Genomic DNA, 13896 nt, shown 5'->3' with positions numbered 1-13896 from the left:
GGCATCCGCCCCTCCCCCCAGAAAGGGCCGTCACGTCCACTTAAATGAAAAGGGAGTCTTTTATTTGTTCGGGGGAGGGAAGGGGTGTGACATGCGGCGTCTGCAGCGGGCGGCTCTGCTGGTTCGCGGGTCATGCACCCCTGGGCGGGGAGTGGGGGAGACGTGGGGTGGGGGGGAGACACCCCCCATTAGCACCAGAGTTGGAAGTTTGCAGACCTTCCCCCCCAGCCGATTCAGATCCGCCTCCATCCCTGAGAGCCCCCGACCCACCCCCACCCCTCCCCCTTCCTGTGGGCCCCCTGGAGCCGGGCGGGGGATCTTTATTGCTATATGTGTGGGGCGGAGCGGGAGCGCAGGGCCCCCTCCCCATGACCTGCCCTCCCCCCGTCCCTGGGAGCTCTCGGCCTAGCCAGAAAGGGGGGCCGACATTCCCTTCCTATCCGCCCCCCTGCCCCTTGTCATGCGTGGGGAGGGGAGGCATCCGCAGACATGCATATCATGCGTGTGGTTGCGTGTGCGTGGCGGCCAGAGGGAGACCCGGGGCGCGGGGGGAGGGCAAGTGCTGCCTCCCCCGTCCCGTCTGATCCAAGTTTATTTCCGGAAAAAGCGAACTGAAAGCTTGGCCGGGGGCTCCACGGGGGGGGGGGGGGGGGGGCGGCGGGGCGAACTGTTAACCCTTTGGCACGATTGTCCTCACTTCTCTTCCTTCCCCGCCGAGGCCCCAGGCAGCCCCTCCGGCCGCCTGCAGGTGCCCGGCCTGGCGCTTGGCATCCAGGGAGCCCTGCTCGCTCTCCCAGGCGCGGGCACCCAGGGGTGGAAGGCAGAGGAGGGCGGGGGTGTCCAAGGAGCCCCTTGCATAGGCAACGTTGCATAAGGAGAAACTCCTGCCCCTCCCCAGCAGGGGAGAGGGATCCGGGGCGAGTTCTGCGGGTCTAGGAGCGGCGGAAGGGGCTGGGGCCGTGCAGGGCCTCGGCTTACCAACCCGGGGGCGGTGGCTTGCATTCTCTCCGGGGCCCTCGGGAAGGGACGCTTCCGGCCCGCCCCCTGGGAGAGGGGAGGGCGCAGGGGCACGACGCTCTGCTGGGCTGGACAGGTGGAGCGAGGGGCGGGCGCCGCGTGGGATGGACTAGGGAGGGGGGCGGGCGCCCTGCCGGCCCGCCCCCCTCCCCGGGCCGGAGCAGCGTGCCCGGGGAGCGCATGCACATGCAGCCGCAGCCCCAGGACCCGCTCCAGGGCTCAGGCGGCGCCCCCCCCCCAGCACCTCCCGAGTTAGTGTGAGGGATGTGGGGACGGGAGGGAGCGGGCAGCCGGTCCAGCAAGACGCTGGGGGCTCCTTGGGGGGCGGGACCTGGACGAGTCACCTTGGGCCCAGCAGCCAGCCACCCCCCACCTCCGGAAGGCGAAGCGAAGCCCCTGTTCCACCCCCAGCCGGCAGACCCGGCGCCCACCGCAGCTGCTCCCTTTGTCTCAGACTTGCCGCGGCCTCCACGCTGCGAAGGGCGGCGGAGGGCCCCCCAACTCCCTGTGGCCCGGGTGCTCTAGGGTGGGACACAGCATGCGGCCAGAGGCGGCTTATTGCTCTTGCAGAGAATCGGGCGGGGGGCATGCACGGAGATGGAGGAGGGCGGAGGTGGAGCAGCCAGAAGGTGTCCCCAAGTTCCCCAGCGAAGTTCTCACCTATTTATACATTTCAATGAGCGAGTGGACTTGGGAGGGGGCGATATGGCTCATGGAGACCTGAGAAGGCTTTGGGGGTACTGAGGCTCTGCCCCTCCTTCGGGGGGCCTAGAGGAAGTGGGGGGCGGGGTTGCTGGCGGTCATATCAATTGCATATTGTTTGTGACCCTTTAAAAATACCACCCCACCCCCATTCCTGGAACCGTCCCCACCACCCCTGAGTCCCCCAGAGGGGGGAGGGGGCTAAAGAATGGAGGGGAGGGCAGGGGGGGCACGGCGGGCAGCCCTCGGGGAGCCGGGGGGAGTGGCAAGGGGGGCAAGACGCAGGGACACCCCACTGAGCCCTGCAATGCTGCTCAGGCTGCGGGACTTCTCGTAACCTGGGGGAGTGGGAAAGGGTCGGGCCAGAGACACAGAAAAGGGACAATGGGCAGGCCGGACATGGCAGGACCCAAAAGAAAGAGAGACAAAATAGAGAGGGAGGGGGAGAGACCGAGACAGAGAGAAGGAGGGAGGGACACAGAGACGGAGACAGAGACACACAGCGTCCCAAGAACACAACAAAAGGAGAGAGAAGGCAGGCAGAGAGACCGGGAGGGGAGGGAGGGTGGGAGAGAGGAGAGGGGAGAGGGAGAGGGGAGAGGGAAAGGAGAGAGAGACAGAGAGAGACAGAGAGACAGAGAGAGAGAGAGAGAGAGAGAGAGAGAGAGAGAGAGAGAAACAGTCAATGCCAGAAAGGGGGGACAGAGACATTGGGGTGGGGGGAAGAGATGCAGGATTAGGCGGCAGACTGGAGCTTGTGGCCCTCCCCGCTCCCCTCCAGCCCTCTCCCTGCTAGTTCCCTACCCCAGGTTCCATTGCCTAAGATGGGGGAAGACGGGCAAAAGGCGAATGATGAGGTGATATGGGCATGAAGCTGCAGGTGTGGGTGAGTGGGGCAGGATGCTGGCTAGTCTCTCCTCCCCAGAGATTGGGGCACATGCTGGAGGACGGGGGTGGGGGGAGGCAAGGGCATGAAGGCAGGAGGCCAGGGGAAGGAATGGGAGAAGCACCCCATTAGGAAGGCCAGTGAGGCCACCAGAGGGAGCACTGAGAGGACAGCCTGGGGGAAAGTTATGTCTGGAAAGTAGAGGGCCCATTGCCATAGGGCAATATCAAGTGGCTCCTCGGGAAGGAAGGCTGGAGAGCTCCTTGGCCCCCCAGGCTTTGGGGCTGCTGGTGGCAGCTCCGCTCTGGCGAAGGGCCTGGGCAGGGGCACTTCTAATGACGTGACTGGGGGGGGGGGCGTTGCTGGGGAGAGATAGGGCTGGAGGTTCTAAGGGGTGGGGGGCTCGGAAGTTCCTTAGAAGGTCTAAAGGCTGTGGGTGTCCTGAGAGTGCTAAAGGGGTACCTGGGTACTCTGAGCAGGTTGGAAGCTTCTCTAGAAAGCTCTAAGAGTGGGTTACAGTGAGGGCCCCTCCCAGCCAATCCCAGCTGCTGACCTGGGGGAGAGGGGCAGGGGGGGGCCCACGGATCTTGAGAGGTCTCAGGCGGTGACAAGAGCTGGGGACAGAAACACAGAGTCACAGGGGGTGGAGGGGGCCCCCAACACCTCTTCGATGTTGGGGAGTGGGGGCACAGACCCCTGGGGCTCCATCCTCCTCTGTGGTGGTTTCCGGGGAGCAGAGGAAGAGCAGCAGAATGGGGGTGGCCGGAGACACCAAATATAGGAGGAGCTGGGGCCGACTGGGGGGCGCTGGAGGGTCCAGTCGGCCCATCTGCTCCGGCCAATATTTGTGCTCAGTGAATGGATCTTGGCGCCAGAGGGAAGGGAAGGGAAGCTGTGAAGGACCAACCCCCACCCACCCCCCAGCTCTCCACACCCGCCCGATCCCTGGAGGGGAGCCAGAGGCCCCACAAGGCAGATGAGAGGGGAGGGAGGAAGGCAAAGGAGTGGGGGGAGAGGAGGGCTCAGATGGAGATGAAGATGAAGGAGGTGGGGAAGGTGGCACCAGAAGGAAAGAGCTGAGAACAGGGTGCCTGGGGCTGGGGGGTGAGCAGGGTAAGCTGGAGGCCAGTGAGGTCTTGGGTGAGGCCCGCACAAGGCGGCTTGTTAGTTCCAGGGTCCGTGAGTCCAGGTGATGAGTCCTGTGGCTGGAGGCCCAGGGGGCAGGGCATGAGTTAGGTGGCGGCCAAAGGCCTGGCAGCGAGTCAGTCAGGAGACAGTGGGTGTTAGTCGGGGAGGAGCTGGTCCCGGGGGTGAGAGAGGAGCCTGGACAGCCAGCCAGGGATCACTTACCAGGGGGGCTGGGGGAGCGTCCAGCTAGGGGGGGATCCAGGCCGCAGCGTTGGCGTTGAGGTCGGCTAGAAAGCCGGGTGGGCCAGGTTTCCGCCACTCCGGCGGGGGCGGCGGGGGGGCACTGGTGGCTGAGTTTTGGGGGGGAGGTAGCAGGGAGGGGGCCGGGGAGTCAAGGGGGGAGAGGATGGAGATGGAACAAAACAATAGATGAGGGGAGCAGTGGTGAGGTGGCCTGGGAGGGGAGGAGGTGGGGGAAGGTGGCAGCAGGAGTGGGGCCCCACTGGGGTGGGCGGGGATGGAAGCTTGGACGCCCTGGCAGGAAAGTATCTCCCCATCCCTGGCCTCCACTCCCTCCCCCATGTTCTTGACTTCTTCCCCAAAAAGGGCCTCTTGGGGGTTCTGGGGCACCTTGGGGTGGGCAGGGGCTCCTAGGCAGGGGGAAGGTCTTACCTTTTCGGATGGAGCCATCTGGGGAAGCTGTGTAATCAGCCAGCAGGAAGCATGCCCGGTCTCGTCCATAGCGGCCTCGACTCCCTGGGGTGATGGGGCTCTTGTCTTCTGGGGACAGGGCTGCCTGGTCAATCGCAGGGCAGTCCTCATGAGCTAGGGCAGCAGCTGCTGGGTCCCCATTGGGGCGAGGGTCTGGTGCCCCAGAGGAAAGGTGGGAGGATAACCAGAGCCGACACAGAGATGGAAGGAAGAGAGACAGAGACAGGTAAAGAGAGAGCAGAGGGGAGAGACAGAGACAGACAGGAGAGAGACAGAGAAAGAGAGAGAAGGAGGGAGGGAGGGAGAGAGAGAGAGAGAGAGAGAGAGAGAGAGAGAGAGAGAGAGAGAGAGAGAGAGAGAGAGAGAGAGAGAGAGAGAGAGAGAAACAGAGAGAGAGAGTATGAATGGAGTTGTAGAGGCTCAAGGCATCTAGAACTTTCAGTCACTTGGTCTGACTATACAAAAGGAGACTAAGGTCCAGGGAGAAAAAGAGGCAGGTGGGTGCCAAGAGCCCTGGAGCCAGAGGATCCTCTGTGACCTTGGACCAGGAGTTTCACTGCCATGGGCCTTAGTTTCCTGGTCTATAAAATGAGGGGCTTGTACCCAATGGATGGACCTTCAAGTTCTACATCTAGCTTCACCTCTTTAAGTGATAAAATGGAGGCCCAGAGAAGGTAAGTGATTTGAGCAAAGTCGTACAGTGATGGGGTAAGGAGAAGGGAGAGGAAAGAGAGAGGGAGAGAGGAAGAGAAAGGAAGAGGGAGAGCAAAGGAGAGAGAGCAAAGGGAGTGAAGGAGAGACAGACAGAGAGAAAGAGAGAGGGTTCCAGGACTTGGAGGAAAGAGATGGAGCTGGAAGGGAGGAGAGGGGAAGGAGAAGAAGGCAGGACAGGGAAAGGAAGAGGGTTAGAAGGGTCAGAAATTCCTAGGAGTGTGAAGTGGGGAGTGAGGTATGATGTAACACAGGCTATAAGAGGGTGGGCAGATGGAAGAATGTCTGAGGACTGGGACAGTGAGATAAGGCAAATAAGACATGGAGGATCCAGGGCATAGTGAGTGAAGAAAGTGGCAGGGTGCCTGGCATGCAAAGGCATCCCCAGGGGCCCCACCAGGACAGTAAAGAGGCTTACATAGAGATCCTGAGGAAGGAACTGGGCCATGGCAGGGTGGCATGGTGCTGAGAGAGCTGAGATTCTTGTCTCCAAGAATCTAAAGGGTTATCACATGAAAGAGGGTTTAGGATCACAGGATCCTAGATCAGGAGCTAATAGGGACCTGAGAGGGTCCACCTCTCTCATTTTACAAAATAGGAAGCACCGAGTGAGGGGCTTTGTCCTAACTTCCACAACCACAGAGGTGGGATTAGCCTCCTTTGTGTGATCAGAGATGGCAGGAAGAGAAGTGAAGAAGGGGAAGAGCCCGGGAGTTCAGATTTCCCCAAAGAGCTCCCATACTACCTTGGGTGACTGTTTCCTTATCCTATGGTGGCCTAGATATCCCCGAGGCCCCTTCCAACTCTGATCCCATGACATGGGAGCTTTGGAAGGAGGGCAGAATCTCCTGTGGAGGCAGCTCAGACTCCTTCTTTGGCCCTAGAGGACAGCCCCAGGGGAGGCTGGTGCTGAGGATGCTCCCAAAGTAGAATGGGCTACTTTCAAAGGTGTGGTGGTTTGCTGAGGGTGTGACTAGGGTGTTAAGAGAGGGATACAGCCAGAATCACAGGATGGGCCAGAATAAGCTTATTTCCTGCTTTGACAAGTTCCAGGACTGCAGATCAGGTGAAGGCAGGAGGTGCTGTTTACCCAGATTTCAGTGAAACACTTGACAGAGCCTCAAATGGCTTTGTGGGAGAGAGAAATCAGAGCTACACTGAGATTGAGGAACTCTTGGGTGGAGGCACCCAGGGATCTGGGCTGCTTCAGGCTGGCTGGTCCAATGGTTGCCAGAGAAGAGAGAGGGACCCTGACAGGGAAGGGCTTCTTACTCACTGGAAGTCTTCAAGCCCTCACTGGCTTCTCCCCAGGGAAGGCTAAAGGAGCATGTGATTGCCAAGCATGGCCCAGAGACCGTTCAGGGATCCGCGGGGTCCAGGGCTAAGACTTAAACTTCTGCTGTGCCACAGGAAAGATGATGGCCAGAAGGTGGGGAGGGGGGGACACCAGTCCTCAATCATCTCGAAGAGTGCAAGAGACCAGAAAGGTGGAAAACTGCCAGGCCAAAGCACTGGGCTGAGCCTTCACCTCAGTGGGGGAAAATGAAAACTCTAAGCATGAATTCCCCAAGGCCAACTCCGCCAGGACACTGTGGGGAGGGATGGCTGCAGGGCAGCTTGGGTGGATGAACAAACTAGAAATCCGCTGGTGGTTTATAGTTGGGCTATCGTGGGGGCACCAGAGTAGGGAAGACTCAAGTTCAAATTTGGCCTCAAAGCTGGCAAGGGCCTCGGTGTCCTCGTCTGTAAAATGGGGGTCCTAATAGCACCTCCCTCCCAGGAAGAAGGGTGAGTTTACTTCTGGTGGACCAGAAAGGCAATACAAGTCAATGATGTGGGATGAGTCAAAGACTGGAATGGGATATTGGGCAAGGGAGAGGGCATCAGCTCCCAGGCTGGCCGTCCTCAGAGGAAGCACCTGAATGAACTGGACAGTGGACAGAGCCCCAGGGCTGAGGAGGGAGGTCTGCTAGTCCAGGCCATCTCTAGGAGAATCAGTGCTGTTTAGAAACAAGAAGGCTGGGAGGCAGGGCAGCAGGGAGGGGCTCCCCTGGCTGGCCTCCAGGAAGGATTGTCTTGTGAAAGAGGGGTTTGACTTGGCTGTTTGGCCCCCAGAGACAGGCAGGAGGAAGTGGGGGCAACAGCTAAGAAGCCAGCGGAGTCTTTCTGCTGCCCCAAGGTGGGAGGGACCCACAGGGAAGGGCTTCTTACTCACTGGAAGTCTTCAAGCCCTCACTGGCTCTGCTCTGCAGAGATCTGAGTCCAGGCCCCCACTGGGCCAGCTGCCCAGAGGCCCTGTCCAACGGAACATTTGGCTGCTCTGTAGGGATGAGGGAGGGCAGATGGGAGGGGGAGGGGAGAGGTGAGATCCTGAAGAGGGGAAGGACGATGAGGGTGCACAGACCTGAAGAAAGAGGCGACAGTCTGGGGGAGGACAGAAGCTGCCCCAGGGGGAGGAGGGGACAGAGAGTTATTTTTAATTGGTGTGAATGTGGGTCATCAGCCAAGGGATGGGGCCTGGGCTGCTGTCTTCCCTCTCCCCCCGCCCCACCCCCGTGACTGACCTACTTTGGCTGAAGTGGGGAAGGAATCCAGGTCCCCTCCTTCCCTTTCTTAGATGAGCTCCTGCCTCTCCCTGGAGACCCCCACCCTTCCCCTGGCTGGGGCTCTCTGGCTCTTCTTTCTCTGGTCCCCCCACTCCCGACTCCGTTCTTTTCTTGGGGATGTCTCTGGGGTCCAGAGAGAGGCCAGGCGCCTCTCTTCTCCACCCTCTGGGTTTGTCTGCCATAAGGGGCCATTTCTCTGATCTCCCAAGCGTCCCTCTGTGAGTGGCCATTCCTGGGGCCTCTGCACCCCGCCCCCAGAATCCCTAGATTCCTTCTGAAGACTCAGTTTCCTGACTGGGAAACAAAACCTCCCAACCTCCCTCTCCTTCCTTCCTCCTGGGGTCCTGCCAATACTCAGCAGGGCGCTTGGCCGCAAGGGGCGCCTCAGGCGCGCTAGGCAGATGGGATCCCGCCTGGCCTGTAGTAGCTCTGTCAGCCCCTCTGTCTCTCCAGCTCTCTGCCCACAGTCCCTCTGCGGGCCCTTCTAGCTCTGTGCCAGCCTCTGGCTCTTAGTGTCTCTCTCCTGTGGAGCCCCTCCCCCTCCTCACCTGCCCTGTTGATGTCAATCACCTCCTCCTGAGCCAGTGGGCAGGGCTCTCCGGGAGCGGGCAGAGGGGGCAGGCCCATCCCCGCGAGCCCCCCGGCCCCGCCCCTCAGGAGCCCGGGGTGCACGTGGCCGTGGCCATGGCCCGGGGGCCCGGGCAGCCCCGGGGGGTAGGAGCCGGGCGGGGGCGGGCTGAGACCGCTGTGGTGGTGGGGGAGGCCGGGCGCGGGGGGCGGCGGGGGCGGGGGCTCAGGTTTGCAGTAATTGGGGGAGCCTGGCTGGGGCGGCCGGGGGATATGCTTGTTCTTCTTCTTGGGCAGCTTCTGCTTTGCCATGGCCAGGGAGTAGTACATGCCAAAGTTGTTGACGATGACGGGCACGGGCATGGCGATGGTGAGCACGCCGGCCAGGGCGCACAGGGCCCCCACCAGCATGCCCGACCAGGTCTTGGGGTACATGTCGCCGTAGCCCAGCGTGGTCATGGTGACCACGGCCCACCAGAAGCCGATGGGGATGTTCTTGAAGTAGGTGTGGTTGGAGCCCAGGATGTCGTCGGGGTCGGCGCCGATGCGCTCCGCGTAGTAGATCATGGTGGCGAAGATGAGCACGCCCAGCGCCAGGAAGATGATGAGCAGCAGGAACTCGTTGGTGCTGGCGCGCAGCGTGTGGCCGAGCACCCGCAGCCCCACGAAGTGGCGCGTCAGCTTGAAGATGCGCAGGATGCGCACGAAGCGCACCACGCGCAGGAAGCCCAGCACGTCCTTGGCCGCCTTGGAGCTCAGCCCCGACAGGCCCACCTCCAGGTAGAAGGGCAGGATGGCCACGCAGTCGATGATGTTCAGGCTGCTCTTGAGGAACTCCACCTTGTCCGGGCAGAAGGTGACGCGCATGAGGAACTCGAACGTGAACCACACCACGCACACGCCCTCCACGTAGGTCAGGAAGGGCTCCGTCTCCACCTCCACGTTGGTCACGTTCTCGGGGGGCTCACCGGGCACCGAGGACGCCTGAGTCACAGTCTTGTTGTGGATGTGGATGAAGCCCTCGTGGGTCTCCAGGCAGAATGTGGTGATGGAGATGAGGATGAAGAACAGTGAGGCGAAGGCCACATACTGTGGGGGAGGGAGCAGAGGGTCACCCCAGATACGGACGTCGAGGCCCCCCCACCTCTTGGAGGAGCCAGCCAACCTGGGGCCTCCCTTAGGAGATGGAGGGGCCCACAGAAATTCCCATTTCACCCCTCAGATCCAGGTTGGCTCGAGGGCGAGGCGAGGTGCAGGGACCCCGGCTCTGAAGGCTGCTCACAGCCCTCTCACTCATGGGGCCGGTGGAACAGGGGACCCTGGGGTCTGAGCCAGAAAGCGATGGGCACCCTGGGAGCCCAGCTCTGCAGACCAAGCTCTGGGTGCTTCGTGTCCGTCTGTCTCGTAGGTGGTGCGGGAGGCTCTTACTGTGCCTTGCTGGGTGACCTTGGGCCGGTCCCTTCCCCTCTGGGGTTAGGGGCTAGGGCATATCTCCCTCTACTTCGGAGTGCTTCCTTTCCCGCCCCGCCCCCCTTTCCCTTCCTCCCCCCCTCTTCTCCGCAGTGAGCGGAGTGATGGGGCGCCGCAGTACGCATGCTCAGGATTCCCCCCCCAGTGGTGGAGGCTGCGGCACCGCAGTGGGGGCGGGGCGGATCCAGCACCGCGGACAGCTCCCGCCGCACTGCGCAGTCGCAGCATCGGCCTGGCCTTAACCCCATCCCCACCGGCGCCGCACTGCGCAGCTGCGGAGCCTTCGTCCGCCTCCCTCTCCCCCCCATTTTAACTCCGCGGGATTGGAAGGGGAGCCAAGGAGGAAGGGGCAACCAGCGCAGGACGCAGCTGCAGAAGCGGTTCTGCACCCCCAGCGAGTTTAACTCCTTCTTTCCTCGAGAGTTGAGGGGAGGAAGGGGAAGCCCCGCCCCTCAGCAGCTCTCCCGAAAGGAGGTCACGGGGAGGAGGGGGGATCTAAGAGCCACGTGCCCCCCTCCCCTCCCCGTCCCTCAGTCCTGCATACTCAGCGTTTCTCTGGGACCTAACTTTCCCCGGGAGTACAAGCCACCTCCTCCACGCAGCCCCCCGGGGGAGGGGAGGAGAAAGAGGGAGGGGGGGGGGATGCGGCATTGCAGCGGCTCCCTGTCCTTTCCTGGCCCGGGACGCAGCCAGCCCTGGGGGGAGGGGAACGGACAGGTCCTGGACCTCGGAGGCTGCCCGATTGCCCACCCTCTTGCCCTATCCCCCACCCCCTCTCTTCTCGGACAGGAAGAGGCACCTGGGGCTGGAATCTTGGGAGAGGAGTAGGAGGGAAGGGTCCAGGACTCTCCGGAGCCCAGAGAACTCCTGGAGGGAGGTGCAAAAGTCAGGGAAAGTTTTTCCAAGGGGTAAGGGCTGCACGGGGCAGGAGGGGGCGGGTCTCTAGGGGCAGAGGGTCCTGCAGTGGTGTCCTAGGGGCTCGGGAAACGTTTGTAGGGCCATCGCGGGTCTGAGCCGGGGGCTCTGGCTGGCCTTTGCCAAGGAGCGGAGGGAGCTCCTTCAGGCAGTCCCGTGCGTGCCTAAGGGGGCCTTGGGGCAGGGAGGCAGGGGGGGGCAGCCTGCTGTGGGGGGCCTCCTTACCCTGGCCGCCCGGGACGAGTAGGGGTCTTCGAAGAGCGCCCACACTTTGGGCTGCCAGCGGCGCCACCACGTAGCCCCGGCGGCCCCCCCGGGACCGGCGGCCGCCCCGCCGGCCGCGTCCTGGAAGCAGAGTCTCTTGAGCTCCCCACCGGCTCCTGCGGCGTCCAAGCCTCCTGCCTCGTCGTCACCCAGCCCCGCGGCTGCCCCCCCGGCGGGCGCCCCGGCAGCGGCAGCGGCGGCCGGCTCGGGGGTCTCGAAGGAGTCGAGAGCCTCCTCCGCGTCGCGGTGCTGCCGGTAGGTCATCCAGCAGCAGGCCTCCACGTCGGTCTCGTCGATGCCCCAGAAGGCGAGCTCCTCCTCGAAGAGCGGCCCGCACACGTCCGCCGGGCAGTGCAGCTTGCCCGTGCGGTAGTAGTTGAGGACGTAGGCGAAGACGCCCGGGTGCCGGTCGAAGAAGAACTCGTCGCTGCGCGGGTCGTAGTCGAAGTTGGCGGCCGCCCCCGGCTCCGTGAGGCCGGCCAGCCGCGTCCCGGGCAGGGTGCGCAGCGTCGAGCGGTACGTCTCATGGCGCACGCCGCCCACGTTGATCACGATCTTGTCGCTGTCGCCGCCGCCGCCGTGTCGCCCCATGGCCGGGCCCCGGGGGCATGGCGCGCCCCCCGCGGGCGGCCCGGGAGGAGGAGCCGGGCCGGGGCCGGGGCCGGCGGCGGCGGGGAGAGAGGAGCCGGCCCGGGGGCCGGGGCCGGGGCAGGGGCCGGTAGGAGGCGGCGGCGGCGATGAAGGAGGAGGAGGAGAAGGAGGAGGAGGAGGAGGAGGAGGAGCGGGAGGAGGAGGCTGCGCCCCCGGCGGCTGCTGCTGCTGTTTGGCCGCCGTGCGCCCGCGGAAGGAGGAGACACAGACTGAGCTCAGCATTGGAGGGGGCGGGACCGCCGGCCCGGGGGCGGGGCCCGGGCCTGCCCCAGGGCGTGAGGGGCGGGGCTATAACTGAGGCCCCGCCCTTAAAGGTCCCAGGGGGCTGGGGGGCCGGCCCACAGGCTGCGCAGCCCTGAAGGCGGGAGGAGGCGGACCTGGGGAGGGCGGGGGAAGAGACAGACAGACAGACACAGAGACAGAGACAGAGATAGAGAGGAGGGGGTCAGGGCCACCCCCCTCCCCCTCACTACGGCCTCGTTTCCCGCACGCAGCCCTCACTCGGAACGCTCCCGGGCAGCTTTTGAAGCCCTCGGGCCTTATCTGGTGTGTTTACCTGGTACTCGTGTGCTCCCCTTTTGCCCCGCTCCCTCCCCTCTCCGCTGTAGCCTCCTCTGCGGCTAGCTCGCTAGGCCTCTGGCTCTGCGTCTTTCACTCCTCTTCTGCCCCCCACCCCCACCCCCGCCCGGCCGGCCCGCCGCACTGAGGAGCTGGCTCACTCCCAGACCGCAGAGTCGGGGTGGGGGGTGGCCTCCCTCCCGGACTCCCGGCTTCTCTGGGTCCCCTCGAACACCCAGAAGTGCCCCTTCTTAACCCCATGCCAGTCCGTGACTCCCCCCCCCCGGCCCCTGGCCCCGCGGGGATGTGTGCTGGGGGAACTGGAGAGAGCCGCCACGGCCAGCACCCCCAGGACCCAGGCGTCCTTGGCTCCCCTCGCCCTAGCACGAAGGAACCCAGCCAGCAAAGCCAGGGGACTGCCTGAGCCAAGTCCCAGCCTCGGTGAGAGGGGGAGGGGCGGGCTGGGGGAAAGGGGGGACGATTTGGGGAGGAAGAGAGGAAGGCCTGCCGCCTTGGGGAGCAGGGCCTGGATGGCCTGAGGTGCTGCATTGGAGGCAGGGGGAGGGGCCGGAGCTGAGAGGGCAGAAAGTGGAACTGGGATGGGGCAGCGGGCTGGAGAGAGGGGAGGGAGGACGTCCGCGAGCCTCCCTTTGGCCTGGGGGTTACTGGGCCTGCCCGGGACGTTGGGGGCTACATCCCGCTTGACCCCTGGCTCTCCTGATGGGGAGAGCCAAAGAGCCGAAGTCCAGCCACAGTCAGAGAGCCATCTGCAGCTCGTCCTCCTTCGGGGTCTCTTCTGGGACTCCAAGCCCACGGAAGGGATCCGCTCCCCTCCCCCACCCCAATCCCTCTGGACTTTCTCCATCTCCACCCGCAGTTCTTGACCTCTCCGTTCTCACCCCCTCCGCCTGATCTTCCATCCTCCCTCTCTTCCTGGAGTCTCCTCCCGACTCCCTCTTGGATTCCCGGCCTCGGGTAGCCTGGACGCCATTCTCTCCTCTCCCGCCCTCAGGCCATCTCCCTGGGCTCCCTTCGGTCCGTCTGACTCAGTCTCCCCACTCCTAGTCTAGGGGTCTCTGCTCCCCTCGCCCCACCTGTGGCTCCTTCTTTCTCCTAGTCTTGAGCCCCTCTCTAGAGCCCCTCCCTCTCCTTTTGTCCCCCCTCCCCCCGCTCCGTCTCTCCCCCTTCCCTGTCCCCCTCTTCTGTCTGTTCCTCAGCCCTTCCACCACAACCCACCGCGGAGTCCCTCACGGCCCCCCCAGCTTCACCCCCTTAGACTGGACTCTAACCCTTCACTTTACAACGGGGGCCTCGAGAAGCGGACGAGGACCGTGACTTGCCCGAGGTCGGACTCCGGATTGGAACCCGGAGCGCTCTCCCCCTAGTCCCTGCCCTGTCATCGGAGCCTTGGGCCTCCCCGGCAGACCCCTCCCCCAGCCCACAGTCTGCGTCTGCTCTAGCCTCTAGCCTCAGTCCCAGTCCCTTCTCCCGCTCCGTTCCTCTCTCCCTGATCTCCATCACTCCACGATGCTAGTGCCCGTTAGTGAGGGGCTAAGCCCCTGATCCCCCCCGCCCCCGCCTCCACGTCCCCTTCCTTGGGCTCAAGTGGCTTTTTCCTCCACTCCACCCCAGCCAGCTTCTACCCTCAATCTGGCCCCCTCTCCCGCACCGAGCCCCTCCCGTACTCACGGTGGGGGCGGGGTTGTGGTT

General features: G+C 63.7%; 1 protein-coding gene across 5 annotated transcripts; it reads right to left on the bottom strand.

The window, feature by feature from the left end:
• Positions 1 to 40: 40 nt before the first annotated feature.
• Positions 41 to 12579, bottom strand: KCNC3 (potassium voltage-gated channel subfamily C member 3). 5 transcript variants are annotated; one of them, XM_056825584.1, is made up of 5 exons: positions 10939 to 12579; positions 8310 to 9417; positions 4406 to 4597; positions 3956 to 4083; positions 1919 to 2057 (listed from the first exon to the last, which is right to left on the bottom strand). In XM_056825584.1, exons 1-4 carry the CDS (start codon positions 11848 to 11850, stop codon positions 3980 to 3982), a joined length of 2316 nt encoding a protein of 771 aa, XP_056681562.1. In that variant the 5' UTR covers positions 11851 to 12579; the 3' UTR covers positions 1919 to 2057; positions 3956 to 3979. The 5 variants fall into 5 exon arrangements, with proteins under 5 accessions (XP_056681560.1, XP_056681562.1, XP_056681561.1 ...); XM_056825583.1 differs by having other exon boundaries at positions 1922 to 3219; XM_056825586.1 differs by lacking the exon at positions 3956 to 4083 and adding an exon at positions 3159 to 3219 and having other exon boundaries at positions 1934 to 2057.
• Positions 12580 to 13896: the final 1317 nt, after the last annotated feature.

The sequence above is a fragment of the Monodelphis domestica genome, chromosome 4 (genome assembly GCF_027887165.1).
Source record: "Monodelphis domestica isolate mMonDom1 chromosome 4, mMonDom1.pri, whole genome shotgun sequence".
NCBI classification, from domain to species: domain Eukaryota; kingdom Metazoa; phylum Chordata; class Mammalia; order Didelphimorphia; family Didelphidae; genus Monodelphis; species Monodelphis domestica.
The sequence above is the reverse complement of the archived record's forward strand: the minus strand, read 5'-3'. Positions and strand labels throughout refer to the sequence as shown.